General features: G+C 46.1%; 1 protein-coding gene across 2 annotated transcripts in view; it reads right to left on the bottom strand.

The window, feature by feature from the left end:
* Positions 1-1,176: 1,176 nt before the first annotated feature.
* ILDR2 (immunoglobulin like domain containing receptor 2) overlaps positions 1,177-25,256 on the bottom strand; it is a 60,779-nt gene continuing 36,699 nt past the window's right edge. For both annotated transcript variants that reach the window (XM_069480900.1, XM_069480901.1), the window contains 6 exons: positions 23,608-23,754; positions 22,318-22,494; positions 14,060-14,173; positions 10,083-10,299; positions 8,312-8,963; positions 1,177-6,950 (listed from right to left, as the gene is read on the bottom strand). In XM_069480900.1, the coding sequence (XP_069337001.1) occupies positions 6,915-6,950; positions 8,312-8,963; positions 10,083-10,299; positions 14,060-14,173; positions 22,318-22,494; positions 23,608-23,754 (1,343 nt within the window). In that variant the 3' untranslated portion in view covers positions 1,177-6,914. The remainder of the gene's footprint in view (positions 6,951-8,311; positions 8,964-10,082; positions 10,300-14,059; positions 14,174-22,317; positions 22,495-23,607; positions 23,755-25,256) is intronic.

The following is a 25,256-nucleotide window of genomic DNA, read 5'->3' as shown; positions in this document are numbered from 1 at the left end:
CTGGGACTACAGGCATGCGCCACTATGCCCGGCTAATTTTTTTATATAGATTTTTAGTTGTCCATATAATGTCTTTCTATTTTTTAGTAGAGACGGGGTCTCGCTCAGGCTGGTCTCGAACTCCTGACCTTGAGCCATCCACCCGCCTCGGCCTCCCAGAGTGCTAGGATTACAGGCGTGAGCCACCGCGCCCGGCCAAGATTTTGTTTTAAATCAACAAAAACTGATGAGTATCTCACGGACAGATCATCACTAAAGAAAACTTCTTTCAGAAAGAAAAGATGTCAAAAGGAAGATCTGAAATGTAGGAAGAAAAGATGTGTAGAAAAAACATGTGGGTGATTCTAAACAAATACTTTATAAATAAAAACAAAATATATTTTATAGAACTGAAAAAGCAAGATGGAAATAAAATAGCACAAAGCTCAGAGGAGGTAATCAGAGTTAAACTGTTTTAGAGTCTCCATTTAAGTCTACATGTTAACATTTTTAGGTTAGCAACTAAAAGAAAATAATTGAGCCCAGATGCTTCAAGCAAGGACAGATTTTCCATTCAACCAGGCCCTTACAATCTGGAACTCTCTTAAGAGGGCCTGGCTATCAAGAGAGGATTAATTGTTCCCCGAGGTACTTATCACTTCTTTTGCTAACAAAGGTTTTAAGTTGCCGTCTCTTAATTACGGTGCTGTGGAATTTCTCAACTCTTTTCAGAACTTAAAATGTCCTCCCACAATAGCTTCCTTCCTCCCACCCCTAACTGTCATTTCTTGTAGGCAAATGCTTGTGCCCTTCTTGAAAATGAGCCGGGTACCATTACCTTGTCCAACCCCCTTTCTTACCCCTCATCTCCTCCTGAATGTCAATCTGCGGTGAGTGGTGAGAGAGGCAACAGAATTGATCCAGGCTGTAACTTATTAAAATCTGTAAAAACATGTATTATTCTCTGTCACTACCTGCCTCTCCTATAACCCCACGATATGTTTTCCTCTATTGTAGTATATTAAACAATCTGAGGAAGGCACGTATTGTGTGATTCTTTCTCTTGCTGAGACCATCTAATGTCAGATCATGATTAACGATAGTTGTGTTAATTAAGAGTTCTTGCTAACAAACGTAGGTGAGAATGCTTTATTTAGTTTAAAACATTACAACCAAATTCGCTTTGTATGTCTGACACAGAAAAAATATCATGGGCAACAGTGATACAAACATTTCAGTTCTGATGTCACAAACAAGGCGCAAAAACAAATGGACATGTGACTCACGAAGCAGACTTCTGACCCTCTTTGTCCCATTGTTTCTTCTATCCCCTGTTCTTTATTCCCATAAGGAAATTTCTCATGTGGTAGTGTCTAAATTTTTTTTTCTAATAATGTGGCTTTTTCTTAAAGCCAAAGTAAAAAAGAAGCTATGTATGTCTCTTTTAGCCTTCCCAGAAGAAATGGGTCAGACCATATTTACCTTGGGTCCAGCCCCACCAAGAAACTCTAACAAAACTTTTAGCTAAGCTGCTGCTCTTTCTCCTTCTCACCTTCCTTGTCTCTCTCTCTCTATGGCCCCTCTTAGTCTACCTAAAATCTCAAAATGTAGTGAAGATGCCAGATATTTTGCTCCTAAACAGCTCCTGCCCCCAATCCTGGAATTTCTGAGTCTAGATAAATCTGTAGTTTTGGTTCAGAAATTCTTCCTCAAGTAGGATTTCCAAAAAAAGCTGAAGCACATATTTACCAAAGCCTTTTCCCCTCACAGCATGACTAATGCAAATGAAACTCTCCTTGAGTGAAGCCACCTCCCTCTTAGAAGAGCATTTGAGGAACGGTGCTTGGTTAGATGAAGCAGTGACAGTGTCTGTCGTCATAGCTTCACTCCACCCATGACATGAGCAAGCATCAAGTCTAGGACTCTTTTCATCAGGTGTTTGGCTGTGAAGAGAATTCAACCAGATTCTGGCCCCTCTAGTGTTGTAGGAATTGGAAAGAACCCCATGTAGACAGTCAGAAGGCCTGGCTCTGTAATTTTTAAAGCCATTTAACTATAGGCGAATCACTTAGCCTTTTTCAACCTCGGTTTTATATTCTGTACGATGGGACCACAACATCCTTCCTACCTCTATCATAGGGGTTGATGTTAGGATCAAATGAGATAATGCACGGGAAAGTGGCCTGTAAACAGTAACACACCATAAAAATAATACAAACATTATGAGTATTAACTTTCTTATCACTCTCAGGCAGTGCTAAAGCTCAGCTGCTGCTTAAAGCAGCCCAACATTATCTTCGCCCCACTCTGTTAAAAGCCCCTTACTTCGAGCTTCATTGATCAGTTTCCCAGGTGACTAGGAGGTAGGATCCTGGTGGAAAAAAACTAGGCACTTTTTCCTTCTAGGACTTTAATTACCTGGGCCCCTATGTTAGTGATTTGGATTCCTACATCCCATCAATCAATTTCAAACACTTGTAAGATTCTGGCAGCATTTAAATCTGATTTTAGAAAGATACATAACGTAGATTTTATTATTCCTGCCCACTCCACTTTGGGTCTTCAGGTGGAAGTGGTGTTGACCAGCCAGGCTCAAAATTTGTGCGCTTTAAACAATTATTTACTTTTGCCATTTCCCCAATGGCCTCTTTTCTTTCTATTCATGATCTAAATTTTGTTCAGAATGGCAGCAAGGGAATGAGAAAACTACCTGTAATCTTGTTGTCTGATCTAAGATTGTCACGACAGATCACTATTCTGGGAATAGAAACATCTATAGCAGGCTCCTGGGGAGTGTGCCTAACTCTCCTTTCTCTCTGCCTCAGTTTTCCACTTAACAGGGTCACAGCCAGAGTGCTGGAACCCTCACCACTGCCATCCCTAAGGGAACGAGAGGGACCTCACTAGGACATTTGAAAAAAAATCCCAAAGTCCAGGGAAGCCTCAGGACCAGCTTCTTGGGGTACACCAGAGGTATGACCTAGGACATTTTCCAAATGCATCTGACTGCAGGACTCTCCTGAAATGTATATTAAAAGGACGAACCCACCCAATCAATCCCCAAGGCAGGGCCTAACAATACCTTTTTAACAACAGCAATCAAGTAATTCTTACGGTTAGGCAATTTTGGGAAACACTGATCCAGCAGAAAAGGCCTAAAGGTTGGGAATCCAAAGACCTAATAGGTTTGTGACTTCACTATTGACAGTGATGGTTTCTCCATCAATTAAAAAAAGTGTGTTGAGGGGGTGAATTACAACAACACGTTACTTCAGCCTGTCTCAAAGGCTATCTAAGATCTAATAAGGTTGTCTACATTAAGTTTTGCAGACTGTTCAGAAATATTTACAGATGTGGCTAGGTACCTCGAGTTTGAGCGGCAGCCTTTTCCCATCCCCACACCCCCAGTGTGCCCAGTCCTGTGCCAAATGCAGAGTGAGGATCACAAGGGAGATGAGAAGCCCACCACCTCTGTGAGACCTGCCCTTGTTAGTGAAGGTGGGCAGCAACACTCACAGCTGCAGTAACTAAGCCCCTGGCGAAGCAGAATGAGCTTCCCCATGAGCACGCTTGGGTAGAATAGCTGACACGCATCACCAGGTCCACGGCCACTGTCCCCAACTTCCTAATGAGTCTATGCAAGGCTTAGAGAAGTTTATCTACCAGGGGACACCCCTGCCACCTGCATCCACACTCCCTCCTCCAGCACGTCCCTGATTCAGCTGTGACTCACAGGCAAACAGAGCCCATGAGTCATTGCTCTGGGCTCCCTGCCGCTCACCTCTCCTGGTCCTCATTCACCTCCTTTCAGTTCAGACCTTTGAATATTGGCTTTTCAAATCACTGAGTGTATCTTTCAGCAGGATGATGGACAAACACGTACAACACTTAAATACCAAAATATTCCCATTTTAAATGTAAAAAACCTCTAAATCTCTGTATTTATTATAATTTATCCATAGCACTTTTTCATACTACATGTATAAAATCTAATTCTTTCTTGGGCATGTCTTATTTCCCTATTAAACTGCAGGGTCCCAGTGGACAGAGAGCATGTCCTACGCAGACTTACTTCGTACACCAATAAAACCTAGGAAGGAAACTAACGTGTACAAGCACTTTCTATGCAGGACACACTATTCAAGGGAAAAGAAACAAAGGGATACATAGAGAAAAGTCAGGGGTGCCGAGGATAGCCAGCTTTGCCTTGACTTGTTTATTCAACCTTATCTCCTGCGCACACACCCGGAAACAATTGCTTTTTCTCTCTACTGAAGGCCTGGAAGTCTGAATGATTTATGCAGCTCCACAGAGGACAACCTGGTCCCGACCCCCCAGGTTATTCCAGTAGCCTGCTAGCTTCTTTGTATTTTTTTTATCTTCTGTCAGTAGTTTTGTTGTCTTTGGAATTACAGGTTTCCAATTTTCATAATTCTTTCCCATGGCCACCTTCAACCTTCACCAAAATCATACATGCCCACAGCTAAAAAAAAAAAAAAAAAAAAAAAAAAAAGAAAAAGCAACATTTTTGGTCTCTGTAGTTGGTGCTCTTTGGTGGTGAGAAGCCTGACACAGTGTATGAAGCAATAATAGCTACCACAGCTACCCAGTATTCTCCAAAATTGCCTGAGCAAGTTGAAATCCAAAGCTGGTGACTAAGAAATGTTTTCATCATCTTTTCCATCTGAACTGGGGCCCAAACAGACCAGACCTAGGCTTCCAGAGACCAGGGACACTAGCAAGTCTAAAACTCAGCACCAGGGTTATGGCTTGTGTCTTCCAGCCCTTGGAAGTGCCAGCACTGGGTGGAACTGTCCGCCCGAGTCCTCTGGGATAGGCCAAAGCAACTGCGACGTCCTTTCGTGGGCCAATTCTCCAAGCAACGATACCAGTTCATCCCTCTGACTCTCACCCAGCCGCTTCTTTATTTCATTGCAAACACGGGACATTTTTGGAAATACCATGAAGTACAACGGACACCAGTGAAATGGTAATAGGGCCTAGCTCCAGTGGGGTGGCTCTGGAGAAAACCAAGGAGATGCTGAAGAAGAAACATTCTTCAGAGGTTGTCCATGGATCCACAGATAGGGAATGAGCCACTGCTAGATTAGGGGACAGCGAGGTCAAGCATTTTTGTCCTACAGTGGTTTAACGCAACCATGTGTCCCACTGTAAGAGAGCAGGATGAAATGCTTTGATAAAAGCCTGTCAGATAGAAGCAGAGGCTGTGAGACACCTAAGTGTGGATGGAGTAAGGAATTCAGGGCTGAACACTGGAAAAGAAGAGTCAGTTCTGTCCTTGAAGAGAAACGAACATATAAAGTGTGTCAACTTCTCACACCTTGAGTAGGAATCAGAAATTTGCACTGGGCTCAGCTAGGCAGTTCTTCTGTTGGTGTTGGCTGGACTCACGCATATGTTTGCAATCAACTGAGAGTCGACAGGCTGTCAAACAGCGTAACAGGGGTAACTGGGCCCTTTTCTCTCATCATGCAGCAGGATAGTCCAGGCTCATTTACTTGGTGGTGGTTGTAAGGTTCCCGAGAGCAGCAAGAGAGGACACGCCCCACGCACAAGAACTCTCAAGTCTTTACTTGTGTCACATTTGCTATTAGGCCATTGGCCAAATCAAATCTCATGGCCAACTCCAGATTCAAGGGGTGGAAAAAAAGACTGTACTTCTTGATGAGAAGGGAGGCGTCTGTGGCCATTTTTGCAATCTACACAAATTACAAAATCCAGAGAGATCTAGCTTTGGGATTTAGGCAAAATGTATCACATAGGCAAGGGTGGGAGTAGGAAGTGCTCCTTCTTGAGAAAGCGATATCCTTCATCTCCCAAAAGCATCTACAGTGGGAGCCTAGTTAGGCCAAGAGATACATGCTCCACATCCCTCGTGTCCTGGAATAGCAGAAACGATTCACGGTAAGTGAAGTGCAAAACCAGAAAAGGCCGAGTGGAATGTGCGGAGGAAATGGCCCATATTTCAAATGTTATTTTCCTCTTAAATTCATTCTCATTCTTTTCTATTTGCATTACTGCTTTCTCTTCTTTTTCTCCCTCTTCCGTGTGTCTATTTTAAGCATGTATCGAAAGGCACCTGATGACAACCTACTCAGAGTGCAGAGGGAGGCGGGGCTCTGTGTGGCACCAACCTGTGGAAAGCTGAGAAGCGGAAGAGAAGAGCCCTTCATGTCCAAGACTCAAATATGGATGTGTACAGCAGAAGGAGAAAAAGCGGTTTATGTTCTCAGAATGGAAAAAGAAATGCCACTTAGACAGCTTTCAAAAGGTATACTCTCTTTTGTTTTGTCCCAGCCACTCAAGAATTGTCATTCAGAACAGCAAATTGAAGTCATTTCTGTGATTGTCCCAGAGGTCACTGTCACTGAGCTCACCAAAGGCTTTTTGATTTTAGTGTAACAATAGTCATTGACTAGTGACTGGGAAGTGATGGGGATAAAAGGTGTATTTTGCCTTGAAGCGATCTTCCCTTGTCAGCAGAAAGCCTTCTTCTGATAGCAGTAATAAATTCTTCTGTCTCTAAGCATAGCACAGGAGGTACAGAAAAGCATACTGTAGGCATAGGCAATTTCTGGAGATTAGCAGTCCAGAGCTAATTCTCTTTTAAAACTGGAAACGGAGTCCTGGTTCCGTTAAGGAAGGAGGTTTAACTCTATGGGTGAGAAACTCTTTATGTGAGAATATGCCCACATGTTGTTTTCTTGGTAAGTTTCTCAAACCAGTTAGATGGCAACAGAGATTTGAGATCAGCCTCCTTTAAAGGCTGCCTCCCATCCCTTGCCAAAGCAGAGGTCAGCAAATCTTCCCAGGTGATGGCCAGAGAAGGTCCCAGTCCTGCCGGCTCTTAGAATTGTGTCTTGTCCCCGTAGGCTGCATCTTATTTCCAGTCATCCAGAGAGATGTCGAAAACATCAGACCACAAGGGACATCCTGGTTGGAAAGTCACTCTAGGGAAGAGCAGAAAGAGCCTGATATCAAACCACACGCTAAGTAAAGAAGCAACCAACAATATTCACTGGGCAAAGTCCCACAACCTGTTCAGAGCCAGGCTCACCCTGACTCAGGACGTTTCATTAGACTTATGATGACTGATTCTAAGCCTCAACTGATGCTGAAGCCAATATACATCTGAAAGAACTTAGTTCTGTGGCCAAGGAATAACTTCCCGCCCGCTTAGGGTAACTACAATGCTTATAGCTCCACAACAGCAAGTGCGGACGGTGTACCATAAATCTGAAATCATCTGAAAGTTTCTTCCCTATTTATGGTACTTTGGTCATTGCATTTTTCTATTTAAAGGACAAAAAAGACACTTAATTGTTTTGGACAGGTTAGTAATAATGCCAAGACCTTTTTCTGTTCACATTCTTTCTCCCCATACGACACACTAAAGAAAATATCTGCTTGGAATCACTAAAAACAAAATGGCAAGGAGGCAGGAACAGGAGCATCGGTGCTGGGAGAGTGGTCTCCAACGCATGGAGGTCAGAGGAACTTTGGCACCCCACAGTAGACATCTATGGCTGTCCCCCAACGTTTCTCTGAGGTCCAGAGCTCACATGTGGGGGCCAAGGGATGCACTGCACTGCTCTTGGCATTTAGGGAGTAAGCAATAAAGTCTATACAAGGCCACGTACAGCAGAGACAGTGAACTGGGCAGGCGCCATAGGAATTCCTTCATATATACCGCGCACAGTGTACAGTTTATACTCAATAAAACGTCAAAGGAGGAAAGAAGTAGTAAGCTGTTCTTTGTAAAATAGCAGTGGCTCCTAAACTTCTCTGCGATGTGGACTCTTGCGAATTTGATACAAGTTACCAACCCTGGCCTCAAGAGGGGCTGAGGGTGGGGAGGAATGCACATACGAACATGCACTGAACATTCTGCGCACGGATCTCAGAAGCCCCCCAAAAGGCCTGTTGTGGTGATGGTGCTTAGAATCCCTGATGCTAAGTGCTTCTTAAACCTGGTTGTTAGTGATCAAATGCTCTCTGTGAAACTGTCTACACACCTCGACTTTCTGCCTTTATTCAACTGTCCAAGGCCCCATGCTTACTTCCTTCATCAGGCCCTGGATAGAGACTGAAAAAGACCCCTGCCTAAACCCTCAGGGCAAATTCCCCAAAGCAGGACCACCGGGCTCCCTCGCCCTGGCTCCCAGGCGGCCCCTTGCGGGGTGCGGGGTGCGGGGTGCAGGAGGGGGTCTCCTTCCTCTCGGCCCCCCCAGCCCGGACAGGGACCCCGCCCGCCGTGCCGGGCAGCTCCCCGCTCAGCCCACTTGGAGGGGGGCACGAGACGCGGCCTCACGGTTTTCTTGGCGGGCTCCTTTTTCCTCCTCTTCTCCGAGCTGCTGTGGTAGGGCAGGTCGCGGCTGCGGTAGGACGGGCCGCGGCTCAGCTCGAGCTCGCTGTAGGGCGGCAGCGCGTCGTCGGACGCGTCCTCCTGCTCGTCCTGCGACTCGCCCGCCTTGTAGGTGCCCGGCGGCGACCAGGCGTAGTAGGAGGCGCTGCGCTTGGACGGCGTCTCCAGGCTGCCGCCGCGGCTGGCGCCCTCGGGCCGCGGCTGCCGCTCCAGCGCGCCGCTCAGGTACGAGTGGTCGTACTTGGGCGCGGCGCCCGGCGTCCGGCTCACCAGCCGCGGCAGGTGCGCGTCCTCGGCCGGCCGCCGGCGCGGGGGGCTGTAGGACCAGCCGCGGTCGGCGTCGGTCAGGGGCTCGCGGCTGCGACTGCGCTGGCCGTAGTACTCCTCCAGCGAGCCGTCCTGGTAGAAGCCCCCGTGCGCCCGGGACTCGGAGCGCTCGAAGCGGCTCCCGCCCCGGGCCTCGTGGCTGTTGCCGTCGGCCCTGCGGGGCCGCTGGCCGTAGGAGTCTGCGAAGGCCGCCAGCTCGTCCATGGAGACGGCCGGCACGCCCGTGGCGAAGTTCTTCCGCGACAGCATCTCGGATTTGGAGCGCGGCTGGCTGCGGGCAGAGGAGGCATGGTCAGTCGACCGGCTACTGCGCATGTGCCGAAGCCCCGGCTGGGTTCTGAGCGCACCCATCGCGTTCTGGGGCTTCGGGAAGGAGACCTCGGTGCATGCCTCGGTGCATACCCCGGTGCATGCCTCGGTGCATGCCTCAGCTCTGCTCCGGGCTGGATGAAACCACCTTGGGCACCTCTCATGCCTCAGAATTTTAAGAGAGCGTAAGCGTGTATCTCTTGGGTTTGTGCGAAGGATCAAAATGGAGTCGTGTGGCTAGAAATAGTTTGTGATCTACAGAGTGCTGAAACACCGTGGGCCGCCTCGTGATCATCAGGATGTGACCTCTGGTTGACAGCCCCACATCTCACTCCACCCACCCTCAAAGCCAACATAAGTGGCAACAGGCGCAGCTGTGGCCCCAGGAGCCCCTGTAGTATACGGTAACACACAGGCCTTTTCCTCCTTCCGCACCAAGGGCCAAGTCACCTCTTAGGGCAGGAGGCCAGAGGGACCCGTGCAGTTGCTAAGAGAAGGGCGGCGTCTGCTGTCTTTCAAGGTAAAGGTCAGGAAAGTGGTAAAGGTGCTATTCAGGGGGGAGTGGTCACACAAAACTGAGTGCAGATCTTGACCTTGAATACCTGTTGGTCATATCACCCTGGTAAATTCCTTAGTATCTGTCAGCTTACGTTTCCCCACTTTAAAATAGGGACATTAATAGTAGCTGCCTTTTAGAGTGATGAGAATTAAATCCAACAGTACAAAGTATTTTAGCATTTTACCTTTCACAAAACAAATGATCAGCAATGATGGGGATGATGGGTGGGATTTTTTAGAGGTTATAGGATAAAATATATTCGAAAGGCAGAGATATGTTAAGGTTCATCAAGGGGTCTAGAGCACCCATTTCAAAAGGTCTTGAACGATTTACACATCGTGTCTCAAGTGTCCTCTTGCTTAATGAATGTGGGATGCTCAGTAGCCTATAGAAAGAGATGTGGCAGGGTAACCCAGAATGGTAGACAGAGATGTTACTGGATAACAAGAGCCTCAGATCTACTCTGCCTTCAGCTCCTGCCCCGTCATGTCCAGCACCAGATCTGCCCCTCACAGCCATCACCTGTGCCTGAAGCTCTCCCGATCCTCTTTGTTATACTCCACGGCTGACGGCCCCCGGCCTGCCCCGCTGTTGCCGCCCATGACGCCTGACCAGTAGTCAGGATTGCTCTCCAAGTCTCCAGACACAGGGAACTGCTTGCTTCGCATCTGATGGTAAGACTGGCGGAAATTGCTGTCCTCATCGTGCAGGGAGCTGAGTTCTGAGATGGTGTTGTTATCTGCAGGAACAAAACCAGGCATGATAGAGCTTTCTACGTGTTAAACAGTATGGGAATGGAGTTCTGTTAAGGGCTGAAACCACAGGCCCCCGGAAACTCCTGCCTGAGGGCCTCAATCCTGTCCAGGGTGGGTTACAGACATTAACTAGTAATATTTGTGTTCTTAGCTCCGCAGGAACTGGCTCCAGTTGGAAGCCTACTTGTTTACAGAGAGGGAGGCTTCCTACATGCTCTGTTCTTGGAATAGAAGAACCACTGTTATTGTTGCACCTAAGGCAGGCTTTCCAGAACTTGGTTTTCTGTAGCTGGCCCCTCCTAGTACATCATCAGCCTTGCTCAAATGTTTTCTTCTTCCTGTATAATTCTGTGATGAGCTGTAATTATCCCAGGCATGTTGGGCCAAAAGGGGCAAAAAGGGAAAGAGAAGCTATAAAATACTGCATCTTCCCTACCATTGGCCCAGTCCCCAAGATGGGCCTTCAGAGCCAGTACCACCACGTGCTTTAGGGGCACCCCATTCTGGCCTCCTTGGTGGGGAAATTCACAGCTAGTGTCCATATGCCCCCCACTTCTAGCTCACGATCATCCAGGAACCTGGACTATCCTGCCCGAATGGCACCAAGTCTAACTCCAGAGCCTGGATAGACCTCTTCCCCTCCGATCCAAGTTTTCCAGGTATATGTGACCTTGGGTGGCCAGGTGGAGGTTTGGGAAGAAAAAGAGGATGGGCTGTACTGGCCTGTGTGCCTCTACTTGTACTCTAGCCCCAGCCCAAAAATGTAAGGGGGGTGGTCTAGTCACAGCCTCCTCATTTCCTAAGGTGGCATACATTAGATTTTTTGCAAAGGCATTTGTGAACAAGGACCAGAATGTCCTTGTTCAGTCTAGAAAGAAAAAAAAAAAAAAACCAACTATTTATTTATAAAACTTTGAAATGTACTGAATTTCATTGTACTTTAAAAATAAATCTAGTGCATCTATTTGCAATGTAACTGAATCCATTTGTTTTCTAAAATGCTTTCATTAGAACTTCAAAATATTATCCAAAACAATATTCACCAGGTTTGAGGCCTGGCTGTTGCGTGGGAGGTAAGCCAAGATAAGGTGTGGAAAGCACAAATGTGTGTCTCAGGTTCCCCCCTACTTCCCCCTTCTCTGTCCCCAACAGTCCTTGAGGGAGCAGGGAATTTTTGCACAAAGAGGAGGAGGGGCCTCCCAATGCAGCCTCCTAGTCCGGTTTCACCAGGGACACAGGGTTTACCAGGAATGACATTCAGTTTAATCAGGCAGTTTTTAATTATAATTTTTAAACCTTTTCTTCCTTCTAAAGAGAAGGGCCTATGCTTATTTCAAGGAAAATAACTCAGATACTATCGATCAATAAAATCTAGAAATTCCCCTTTCTCACAATCCCTGTGAATCCCAGGGACCTACAGAAGACAACTTCAAAACATACCAAGTGAGACTATAGAAAAATAACATTGTTGGTTCACAACTTTCCTTAAACTTCCGGTAATACTTGATCTTCTTCATTTCTCAGATAGCAAGGGCTATCTATGTTTCACTGTTCACAGGGATGGACTGTCTGAATTGTATGTTACACTAACATTTCTGCCAAGTTGAACATGAACATCAACATCTCCAGCCTCACAGACACCAAATAATGTAACTCCAGGACATGGGTAAGCAAACTCTTTTTTGTTAAGGGCCAGAAAGTAAGTACTTCAGGCTTGGTGAGCCATACTGGCACAACTAGTCTGCCATTACAGCATGAAAGCAGTCATAGATGGTACATATTGGTATGGTTGCGTTCCAAAAAAAAAAAACTTTATTTACAAAAATAGGAAGTGGAATGTACTTGGCTCAGGAGATACAGTTTGCTGATCCCTGCTCTAGGACTTCTCACACTAAAAACATCCTGAAAACAACTCCCCAGTTAACAAGGGCAAGGCAAATGAGGACCACACTGGCTAGCAAATTCATGAGTCTGGACCTCACATTCTCAATTCATACAGAATCTGTTACTCCCTGCCCCAACTGAAACCATGAGATCCATTTTATAATGAGATTTTCAGGATTGTCCCAATTCTGTGATCTATGCCACTGTTTACTTTGCTCTTCAGGAATAAAACTTCCAAAGTAAACTAAATTATATTCCTACTCCATCTCTACACAGTCATGTCACCCTGCAGGTTCCAGGAGATCTGAGTTCCCGTTCTGGCATTGGCATTGAGCACTGCTCCTGGCTATTTTCCCTCTCTGCCTCCCTTTCTTCCTCTGTAAAATGAAAGAGATGGATTTAACAACCTGAGTTCCTTCCAGCTCTAGCATCAAAAGTTCTATGAGCTAGATGGCTGTGGTCTCCGAACAGAGTACGCTGCTACAGCTATAGAGCCACACACGGTTTGCTGCTCAAAAGTTTCTTGTGTAAAGAGCACAGGTCTAGGAATCAGAAGAACTGGGTTCTAGTCCTGATTCAGGCTTTTGTTTCCTCATCTGAACGCTGCAAAGGCTGACCTAGGCCGTCTCTAGGGTACCCTTCGACTCTAAGATTCTATTACCTTACGACCAGCCAGCCCCTGGAGACCATTTTAATCAAGGTAGGCAGACAGGAGACATCACCTAAACCAGAATCCATCCTTCAGTTTTAACCTTAGTTGTCAACTTTTTCTCCAAGCTGTGAGAGTCACAGATTTCCTGTACAGGCTTCTCCTTGATCCCTGACTCACTCTATCTCTGGCCCCTTACAGGGATCCATGACAACACTGTTACAACTAGCTTGTCAAGTGCAGTGACATCTGCATTCCTGACATTCCAATCTGGAGATGGTCTTTTTATAGCCAGTGTGGTGGGAGGATACAGCAATGGATACAACGCAGACAGGATGAATTTAGAATTGCAAACTGGGTGGAATATGTTGTCCTTAATCTGAATAAAGCTCCTCTAGTCTGGGACTGTTTCCCCAACAATTCCATCAAGTCTCTTGTTGGTTCCAAGAAGAGGAGGGTTCAAAGAGAGAGCGTAGTGACCTCACTACCATGCCTGCCAGCACCCTCTGATAATTAGCCTGTCCATGTCAGACCTGCCCTGTGTTGCCTCCTGTGATAGACGGTAATTTGGAATCCACCCCAAGAATCAGCTGTGTCAGCTACAAAGTCTCCACGGGCTGGGGGTGGGTTAAGTGTTGGGGCCTTGCCACCTACAGACTTAGTAATTAAAAAGTTCTTTTGAGAAGAGGAGCTGCCTCTTTGCTTGCCCTTCATCTTTGCTGTTGGGCATCTCAGAGGAATGCCAGCGTCTTTTCCCAGACTGATTTGCCAGACTTGTGCTTTCACTTTCATCGAGGCCTCCAGGCGGCAGGTTGGCAGCTGGACTGTTCAATGCTAGGGCCCTTCATGTTGGGAAAAACTGATACTCAAACTTCCACATTTTAAGTCATTGTTTTGAATGTATTTTAAAGGGAATAGTAGAGAAAGACTTTTAATAAAGCATTCCAAACTCCAGGATTATGCAGCCCCAGCAATACTGTGGAGAGACACAACATAAAGCAAGGTGGTACACGATTGCTCTGCTCTTCACACCATGAGCCTTTTTTCTCCCCTCTGTGTATACAGAGCCACTTTCTTCAACAGCATCACCAGCACCCTGCTAGTTCTGACCCTACAAGCTCAGAGCTGCCCACGTTTGGTAACCTCCAAATCCCCTTTAGCTACTAACTCTTGCATGATGCACAGATCACATAAAACCAACAGATGCTCACATCTGCCTCTCATCCTCCTGGCTGGATCAAACTGAGCCAGCTCCTTCTCGACATAGTACAGGACCTTCATGGAGTCTCTCTCTTTGTCAGCTTGGATCCGGTAACCTTTGCGAACTGTTGAGAAAAGTACGAGAAGGTGAGCTGAAAAAGGAAAATATCAGGAGAAGGAGGCCTCCATTCATTTTACCAAGTAGAAAGCATGGTTCCCAATTATAACAACTCTTCTTGAAATCACCTAGAAATAGTGATCTATATTTATACATATGTGACCATACCTACGATCCCCTTTATTAGATGGTGCCACTGGAATGAAGGATCTAAAGGTCAACAACAAAATTCCACTGCAGTCCATTTTCAGTCATTTGTTAACCTCTGCTTCCTATCTTCTGACCTCTAAGGTTCCACTTAAAGCTCATCTTCTCAAAGCTTTTGAGTTCCACTGGAGGAGAATACTCACACTAAGAAAAGACCACTTTCTAGATTGAGGACATATGTCACTCTACAGTCTGAGGATGACATCTTCATTCTGTGGGAGCACAGGTAGCTTTAAAGCAGATACTCAAACATCAGGGACTTTGACAAAGGTGGCCTGAAAGCCTCTAGTTGCATGGGAGGTAGAGCAAAAATTCCTTAAGCTGAGTGGTACAGAAGAGCTAATATTAGATTTGAGACGATATAAACAGTAGTGCAAAACGTAATGCAAATTATGTGGATTTTTAATCATAGTCCCATTTTATTTCTTTATCATTTTCCCTTTAGGAAAAGGGATACCGTATTTTAGACATAATTAATTCAACCTGCTGCTCTGTGGTTACAAGCAGGTGTTATTTTCAGGGCTTAATGAAAAAATAAAACTAAAGCAGGAGAGAGAATACCATCTCGCACATACCCGTCGCTCATATTGTCAGGGACAGAGGCTGTTTAAGCCCCACGTCACTTAAGTATCAGTCTAGCCCAATACCAGCCCCGAGGGTGGTCAGACACCGGCAGGCCTCAGGCACAGAGAAGAGAAAGAAAAAGCCAAAAAAGAGAAGGGAATGGTGGCATGTGGAGACAACAATAATGGTACTTAGACAACACTGGGCACTGAAAATGTGCCAGGTACTGTGCTACATGCTTTACACGGACCCCTGTCCCTCACAACCACTTAAAGAAATACTGTTGTTAGCCGCATTTTATGGCTGAGAAAACTTTGGCTCAGAGGGGTTTCATAACTTGTCCAGGAATAACTTGGCAGTGCCAGGGCTGGAACCAGGTAGTGTGATGGACCCTTAGCCGTGTGAGGGCATCTTGCCTCTCTAGAGTCTAGGAGAGACAGTAAGAGGAGGGAGGTGAGGAAGACAGGGAAGGACGGCCCAGAGTAGGGAATGCTCTTAGAGGTGCCCTGGGCGTACGGTCTGCAGCAAGGCTCTGTCTTCCAACGGGGCAGGACTGTACAACGGCATGTAAGCTGGTGACCTAACTCTACCATTCCTGTTCCCAAAGTGGGGCAAATATGTAAAGAAACCACGTGACTGCACGTGCCTCCAGAGAAAACCCTGCTGTATAGTCTCTGGTCATGTTCCCCTGGCTGTGGACAAAGCCCTCCTACACAAGCTATTTACATGGAAGACTGAAATATAAAATTCCACAGCACTCTAATCACAGCCCAAGCACTGAAGACAGAGAACTCGCCCACACACTCATTTGCAGGTGCACTGATTTTCTACATGAGAACATACTGGGCAGTCCACATGCATCTCCAATTCTGGAATTACTTAGAAAAAGAATTAACGAATCCCAGCACAGGCTTTTTCGTGGCACCTTCTCCCAGAGGTTAGATCCATAATCCTTGCATGGAAGCAATTATTAGCAGAAATGATTTTATTTATTGAGCTACACATTCTTCCATCTCTGCAGAGGCGTTCCCAGGGTAGTACAGACAGTTCAATTAAATTGCAATTATCCCACGGAACTGCTCTGTCTGTTCTGGAGGCAGTTCTGTCTGATGGATGAGGGCTGGGAGGTAGGGAACTAGGCATCTTGTAGGCAGGCTACTGCTGGCTTATTGAGGGACCTCAAATGATGACCAAATACCTAGGACTCAGTTTTCATGTCTATAAAATGCAACTAATACTTCCCAACTTCAAATAGTCTCTTTCAGAAGAGAGGGCAACTAAGACCAAATCAGTGGAGCACGCTGAGTTCTTTGCAAGCATCAGGAGCAGCTCAAATGCCGCCTCATCCAAAGGGCTTTGATTCTCATAGCTAGAAAAGTTCTGTGTTTGTCTCTCTAACTTACAAATCATTTAGTGCAAACTTTTATTATGGCCCTTTTTATAGTTTGTTTCCAGTTATTTGTGTAAATATTTAATCTTCTCAAAGATTCTTGAAGGAAAAGAGTCCTTATCCCTCTGGATCTCCATGGGCCTAGAATTGTGTTTTATACATAGTAGCGCTTAATAACACATAGTAGCACTTAATAAATGTTTGTGGAATTGCAGCCAGCCTGAGATGAGGGCGGGGTTAATAGTTTGTTTGAAAAGTGTATTTTCAGTAGAGCTTCCCTCGCTAGACTAAACTTCCCGAGGACAAGGACTCGGTCTCTCTGTTCACTTCTGTATCCCCCGCACCTAGCATAGAGCCTGGCACATTGTAGACACTCAAAACATGTGGGTTTGCATACATGAATGAATGAATGAGGAGAAACTGGGAATAGAAACTACATTACAAGAGATTAGGAAGAATGGCAGATGTGGTTATGTAGGTGATTTATTGGAGAATTTTGACCAGGCAGGGAAAAGCATGAATGTTAGCCTGAGGAAAGCAGCAAGGTTTGAGTAAGTATTGTGTAAGTATCATTACTGATGATTTTTTTTAAGTAAAGAAAACTAGCACATTTGTGGGCATTAGGGAAGGGGCCTAGTCTACCTGCAGCTGTGGCTTTATCTAGGTGTTCTAGTGCATGGTAAACATTCAGTAATACTGAGAGAAAGTCCTGGGGGGTGCTGTTGCTATAGGGAACCATGTGCCAGCTGTCCCCTGGCAGTGAGAGATGGCTGCTACCCTGAGCAACAGCTGGAGCATCCTCAGTTAATTGCAACTTGGACTAGAGCTTGGATTGTCGTCTATGTCATTATGACAAATTACACTCCTCATTATGATACAGATTTGATTGTGTATGTATAGGTTATGATGTCCTTGAAAAGTTACAGTAACCATTTATAGCTTCAAATGAAGACAACAGTTTTGCCTTCAATACTGGCATTATAAAGAGACTCCACCGTGTAAGATACTTTCAGCTTTGACATCTCAGAAGTCTAAATTCTTCCAGTTTTTTTTTTAAAAAAGACAGAGGCAAAGCATTGATCTTTAGACTTTAGGGGCAGCATCTATTTGGTTTCAGTAGCTAAAAATCTAGCCATTCTTCCTTTAAAATGTATTGGGATTTTTAAAAATGGTAAGCTACAAGTTTGTGCAGCACACTAAACTATTCTCTTATCCTGGTAGAATCTGGCTCTCTGTCACATATATGCTCAGGAGCATATGAAACACCAGAAAATCTTTTTTGATCCCTCCTCTCCAAGGGTGAGATTTTCCTTTCTGAGCCAGCATCATGGAAGAATCTTATCATATATTGCCTTGTATTACTTACTCATTTTATTTCCATTCACGAGCCCGTAGCAACTACCCTGCTAGACTGTAAATTCTTTGAGGATGGAAAATTTGTAGGCATTCATTAAATTTTTCTTGATTTGAAAGCAAACAGAATGGTGTCAGATTGATTTTTATCTGTAATTTGTCTGAAGAGCAGAGAACTCTTCTGATGTATGGTGATGTTTTAATGGGAAATGTCTTAGACTATTGGCCAAAGTCCAGCATATTTGGAACATGGCCTTTTTCCTGGTGATGTTTCAGTTTAGGGTCGATGGATGATTTATTTCTGTTTTCGAGTTCAGTCTGGTCCAAGTCCTTTAGTTGGTGTGGCTCTTCACACTTCAGCTCCTCTAATTTATGAGCCTTGCCAACTTTGATTTTACTGGAGAGGGGATATTGGGATATTCACTTTGATGCCAAACTATAATTTCAAAAGGTCTTACTGTTAAAGGATTTGAGGTAATACTTCTGACCCAATTAAGGCTCAGCTATTTTTCAGCTAAGTTCCCCTTTATAGCCAAAATTCAACTTGTAAAACTTGCAAAAAAGAAGTCTCTAGGCAGATACCCATGGATATAGCCTTGTTCCTCCTGTCCTATCTTAGTGAGCTGAGCAAGGCTGTTTATGGATGACGGAACAGCTGCCAGATTCCACCCCCCAGGTGACAGCAGCTCAGTTGTGGGAGAAGTGATTCTTAGCATTTGCATATTCTCTGTATACATACAGTAGGCATATATATATAGAGACACACATCCTTATTAATTTTGAAAGTGACATTTAAAACCCTACTTGCCTACTCAATTCTTTTACACAAATAAGAATTCACAGGTAGATGTGGAATAAAATGGATTAGAGCAAAGCAAGAGTAGATCCGGGAAGACCAGGTAGGAGATAATTGCATTAAGCAAGGTGGGAGGTGATGGCAGTGAGGACTAGGATAGTTGCAGTAGAGAGAGAGGAAAGTAAACCAATACAAGGTTATTTTGAGGTACAATCGAAAGGACTTGGTGACCAACTGGAGGAGGGAAGAGAGGGAGAAGAAAGAGAAAAGAATGAAGACCCTGCTTCTGGTTTGGGCTGTGGAGGTGGACAATGATGCCATCCACTGAGATAAGATATATAGAAACTGGTTTGAAGTGAAGCAGCAGCAGATGAATTCCATTTCCTAGAGGCTGAGGTGGGAATGCCAGCAAGGCATCCAGATGGAGATGTTCAGAAGGCAGTTGGATACACGAGACTGAGGAGCAGAAGAGAGGGTGGAGATGATTATTGCAAGACATCAGCATATAGATGACGGCTGAAGCCATGGGAGTGGATTAGATTCCCCAGGGAGAGGACATCAGATAGAACAGGAACATCTGGAGGATGCACAGTGGAAAAACAGCCAGCATATAGGGAGATGTTAGGAAAAGTTACAAAGTCCAGTGTTGACAAAGGCAAAGAGAGATGAGTGGGTCAGGGGTGGCAAATGCTTTTGGGAAGTCAAGGGAGGTAAGGATTGAAAAGCATCCATTAGATTTTACACAAGGCAGTCTTGGCAAGAGATGGTTTCTGGAGTAGGGAAAGCAGCAGCAAGACGGAAGTTAGCTGGGGACTTGGTGAGAGCAGAGGGAATGAGACATCAAATATTCGAAACACTTTCAAGCAAGGAGTTTGGCTAGGAAGAGGAGAAAAGGGATAGGGAAGAAATATCAGAGGACTACAGGGTTTTCTGCAAGTTGTTGTTGCATTTTAATGGGAGAGATCAGAGCAAATTTTGAATGCTGATAGAGAGGAGTTACTAAAGAAGGAAAGGTTGGAGAGGTGAGGTGCGAACATGGTGGAGTGCGGGTATTCAACAAAGAAAGGGCCTTAAAAAGCTGAGGGGGATGGATCCGCAGCACAGGAGGAGACAGTCTTCTTTCACTGGAACAGAGAAGGTCTCCGGTAGCTGCCATGAGGAATAGGAGAAGGAATTAGAATGCCTCTTCCCTCTCTCCCTTGCAGTAACCAACTGGCTTAGCTCATCAAAGATGCCTTTTCTAACTACAGAATGTTCAAGAGTATTGTGTACAAATGTAATCTGAAAAATTACAGTTGCTAGACAATTACCCTAAAATTGAACTAGCATATAAATATAAAATAGGCTAAATTTACATTTTTATAAGTCGTCATTTCTCAACATTTTGAATATCCTTTAAATAATGATCTACATGGAACATTGGCCTAAGCCGCCTTTCTTAAAGCAGGACTAGCCAAACACCATCCCTACAGCCACCCACAGGACCGTGAGTGCAGAAGTGTGCCAGGTGGAGATCATGAAGAACAATGTCCTGACTCGGCCAGCCAACGCTGACACGGGCCAGACTGGCTGTGGTGACGCTGACTGCCATCTTCCCCCTTGTTCCTTGCTAACAGAACCCTGATTTTGTTCACTTCCACGATCAATAGTTGTTGAGGCCTAAGAGGCGGTCTTGATTAGTTCAAGCCAATCTGGTTTAGGAACAGGTACGGACACAATTCTTGCTGATAAACTGCAAGAAGTCTGCTGAGTGGGGGAGGAGCTCCTGGAACAGTTTCCTTTACTCTTGAGAAAAGTGGCAAAAGGAAGAGGCCGACCATTTGCTATCTCCAAATGCACCTAATAGCTGAAACTACAGCCGTCATCAAGGGATCTTGAGTGGAGCCAGCCGAGTAGGACAGAGGGTGTGCTCGGGGTGACAGAACCCAAAATGGAAAGATGCCACCTGAACCACTCAATTAACCAACCCTAGAACTACCCTACCTTGGCATTTCTTATTATGTGAAATAACACATTTTCCTATTTCTCAAGCCACTTCTAAGTACAGTTGGTTAGGATGGCAGGATGGGGCCGAAATGACTGAACTACAATAAGTAGGAACTGGAAAAAGACTAAAAAACGGGAAAGAGGAAGTATCTGCTGTTCTATGAAGAACAGTTTTGTTATGAGAATCTGTTAAATAAAAAGTAAGAGGGAAAGGATTCTGGAGACAAGGGAGGAGAAAGAAGATTGGAAAAAAGGAAGCAGCCAATAAAGAGCATGAGCCAAGCTCCATTAATGTCTCTTTTGCCCACGCCATCCTTTGCAGAGAGGGACTCTATTGTCTTTATCTCTCTAATTCCCTGTGTGTCCTTGATCATTAACTTTTACTTCTCAGTCTGTGACTCATTCTGCCTCAGACGTCAGAATTCTACTAATAGTTCCAGGGAGAGAAAAACACATACGCCAATTACTCACTGAGGATATCTATCCACTCCTTCCACAGTCAGGCACCGGCAGTTCTTTAAGTGGGCTCGATACTCTCCCCCACTGCCCCCTGGAGGCGCTCCAGATACCTCCAGGGGAGAAGTGTCTGTTTTACCAACCCTAGTGGCTCATCCACATCTAGGGATTTAAAAATCACCCAAATCTATAACACATACAATGATTACCTTCACTACCCTGTAATCCTATTCAAATGCCGCAGGAAAGCTTATTTTAATGCTTCTCCACCTCCCTCTCCTACCCTGTCCCTCCACCTCTACCTGGTACCCCTGCCAATAGCTACAAATTTATCATGCCCCAAATGGGGCAAATCTTCACCCAAATCAGCTCCCCTCACCAATCACTTCATTCCTGTCTATGATCTGTACCGCTAGACAACTTGGGGTCATCTTGGAGCCTCCCTTTCATTCATCCCCCAATGTCTCATTGCTTCTTTCAAAGTGTCTCTCAGAGTTACTCACGCATTTCAACTCCCACGGTCTCCATCATAATCCCGATGTTCACGCCGGAGTCACTTCAATCACGTCATAGCTCCTGGTCTCTGGCTCTACTCTCTCCCTCTTACCCCTCGCCCTGCCATGGTGCCACCCCTACCCTCAGGAATCTGCTGCTGTGGCTCGCACGCCAAGCCCCGGCTCTTCTGGGGGTTTCATGGCCTTCCCCGACCTGGCTCCCCCAGACCCCTCCCCTTTCCTCCATCAGTCTGACAAGCCTGACGCTGCCAGACACCCACACTGTGCCATCCCAGCTCTGGGACTTCCCCACACTGGCCTTCCCATTTGGGGTGCTCAGCATCCCCCACTCCACTTCCCTAAATCCTGCTCAACCCTAGGCCCAGCTCAAATCTCACCTCCTCCCTGAAGACTCTGTAATCACCCCAACTCCTTCTTCCTTGAACTCCAAGTACCATACTCTTTAGTATCTATTTGTCTTAATAAAGGCCCATTCTCTCTCTTGCTGATTAGGCCACACTACTTCTTTAAAAAAAATCATGTCCTACACGGCTTGCTGACCCTCATGGTACCTAGTGCAGTCCTAAATATGAGGTAGGGATGACATAACTATTTATTAACTGAGTGGTCAACATTCAAGGGATACCTAGTCTCTTTTTCTTATAGTTTTAGTTATTGAGGAGCCTAGGAAGAAAGCAGGGGTCGGCAATGTCGCAATGTCCTACAGCCCCCGGAAAGCCTGACGTACTCTGAAAGATATCGGACATAGCTGGAAGGGTCCCACTTCTGGAATGGAAATAGCCACTTTCCAAAGATGTGTCACTGAACTGACTGCACGTGTTAGCAAGGAACCAGGCGGGAGCCCAAGACAAGCACGGGGCGGGGCAGTCTGGAACTACATTTACCACTGTGGCTTCCTCCAGTGGAGTCACTTGGTGCCAAGGGAGGTGGATGCGGCTTGTCCATCAGCATGCCGGATGAGGGGGCTCCTCCCAAGGGGACAGAGGGGATGGAGTAAGGGCCAGGGACACCGGAGACAGAGGGAGGGTACCCGGCCTTTGCTGCTTTCCCTGCTTCATACACTGTGGAGGGAGATGAAGAGCAAGAGAGATTATATTGTCCCACCCACCACGAAAATCCCACTCACACCAAAAATCCCTGAGGATGCACTGAAGGGAGCTACTGAGTGTGTGTGTGTGTGTGTGTGTGTGCGCGTGTGTGTGCTTGTTCTCCAGGGCTGACTTGATTCATCAGCACCACTCTCCCACACTCCCTTGGACTCCCCTCCAGCTCTACCAAAAGGCAATGACATAAGGAATTACAGTGTTTAGTACCTGGCAACTGAGTAATTAAGCGGTTGTGGGAGCTGGCACAGCAGTATCCTCAGTGACAGTGGCAACCCACTCAAAACCACACTGTCTTTATGCTGCCTCAGCCCTTCTGCAGGAGGCCTAGCACAGGGGCTGCCCAGGGCTGCTTCACGGAGGATCCTGAACCTCTTCTAGGGAAGGAAAGCAAGCAGTCAGCTTGCACGTAGCCTCTGCTCTGTGGCTTCAAAAGCAGAGCAGATAACCTAATTCCTCCTCGAAACTGCTTTATTCCTAAAGATACCTGGTGTGCCTCTCGCTTTCAAGATGTGTTTGGTTTGTGGCAGGGGTGTCAAACTTAATGCCTACATGGGCTTAGACAGTCAGGTAAAAATTGTGACTCCCCAGATGAAGACTAGTCCCTACTGTGGCCCATTTCATCATGGGAGTAAACAAAACTCATCTGTGGTTGGGTGGTACCCAAAGGCCAGTTTGCCCACTCTGCTTATAAAAAGAGGAGGTTCTCTGCACGGGAGGGGAATGACCAGAGAGGGTTTCCTCTAGTTTGAATGCTCTAGTGGAGGAGAGGGCACACTCTTACCCCACAACCTCATCACCCTGAGCCTGCCCTTCCATTTCATCAATAGTGTCAGTGAGGGTTCAAATGCACTGGGTGACAGGTATGGATAAAAAGCACGGAGAGGCGCATGTAGGTGAGGAACAGGCAAGGATGGTCATCCCTGAAGCCAGGAGCTTCCAGAGGCGTTGAGAGTCTGGAAAGACCAACTCTTTGGGTGGCAGGAAAGGAGGTGGAAGAAGAACTCTGTCAGATGCAGAGGTGGCATTTCCTTTGATCGCCCACAACTCCCCACTGGTCACTTTACTCACAGGCCTGCGGGCAGCAGCAGGAATCGGGGCAGCAGGGGCAGCGGACGTAGCAGCAGCAGCTGTGAGGGCAGCACTGGCACCAGCAGATCCCCACCAGGACGAAGAAGAGGAAGACTCCCAGGATCACCAGGCCAACAAACACCCACTCTGGAAGGAGGCACAGAGAAACCCACACTTGAGGCAGCCCACCTGCAGGGCAGGGCACACCCCGACTGGCACCGCCCTGGTGAAACGGGGTAAGGAGGAGGAACTTGGGGACGAAAGCATTTCGTAACAGGGAACAGAGTCACACAACTCAAGAGAAACTCTGCGAGTGAGGAATGCAGACCTCCCTGGGGCTGGGCATGGAGGAAAGGGGAGAAGGTGATCTGAATCCTATTGGACACATGTCATGACCGGCACAAAGCAATGTGGCAGTTTCAGGGCCCGGTACTGGGGAAAGGGTTTACCAAATCGACTGTGTCACAGAACGAGGATGGGACGAGGGTGGAAAGGCCTTGGCTGGGAGGAGGGGGACCCTTGCCTGCTGAGCTGCGAAGTGGTGCCCTCTGTGAGTACCTGTCTTCTGTCGTCAAGTTGATCTTGTCTACAAAAGCGTCAGTCCTGAGAAAAAGGTCTCTGTGTCTATGTGGTTGAAATGTAGCCCATATTTAGGAGATTCCAGGCCCCTTCTGTATTCATCAGCCTTCCCTGCCGATGACTTCTATAACACCTCTCTTGTATTCAGCACCAGTGCTGAGATCCAAACCTTTTGCTTAGACCAGGACAGCAGTCCATGGCTAGAGAAAACTTGAGACACAGACTTGAAGAACGCACGGCCTCCATCCATAGAGAATGGGGTTGGTTTGCTCACACTCAAGCTGACCGTGCTAGACAGTCAGCATAGCCAAGGGCTAAAAATGGCTAGGAGCTTTGATGAATGGCAAGGCTGATAGGTATATCTGGGTATGTTTGTCAACTTCTGCTATTTTCACCGCTGTGCCAGAAGCTGAAGGTGAATTCTACTTCATTCACCCCCCCCCAAAAGATTAAGAGAAAGGAAAGAAATTCTGATTGGCTTAGATAACAATGACTGCAGGCCTCAGGTGTCTTGTCTCACTATCATGCTTTTAGGACTAGGCTAACAGGACCAAACTTCCCCCTGGAGGCCTGGACAGACTGAAGTGAGCTGTGCTTTCCTTTAAAAGCTAAAAAACTAAAGTGATTCGCTTTGATTGAAAGCCATCTACCAAAAACCCCTTCACACGAACCTCATTGACACATTGTTTTTCTTAAATTTTGATCATTAAATAGTCCTTGAATTAAACGGACATTTAGTTGGGAGCTTGAGAATACGACATTTTTCTTATATAAAGGGTTTTGTGATAATAGTAAAATTATTTGATTTTGGTAAAAATGAACGTGGTCAAAAATTTTGACTTTGTCTAGAACATAATTTCCTTAGAAAACAAACAACTCATGTTTCCTGAATGTCCTTCCTCACTTATCCATCTGAGATAGATTAAGATTAACAGGGTCAACCTTGCTTCAGGGAGGGAGTGAGAAGGGCTTGTGACTGGCTGGAAGGGTCTGCGGAGTGTTCATGCCAAGGACGTCCGGTATCGGAAGGCTGTGGTCTAGGCCGTATCAAGAGCACAGTAACATAATGC

This window comes from Eulemur rufifrons, chromosome 8 (genome assembly GCF_041146395.1).
Source record: "Eulemur rufifrons isolate Redbay chromosome 8, OSU_ERuf_1, whole genome shotgun sequence".
Lineage (NCBI taxonomy): Eukaryota > Metazoa > Chordata > Mammalia > Primates > Lemuridae > Eulemur > Eulemur rufifrons.
This window is presented reverse-complemented; position numbering and strand designations above follow the sequence as displayed.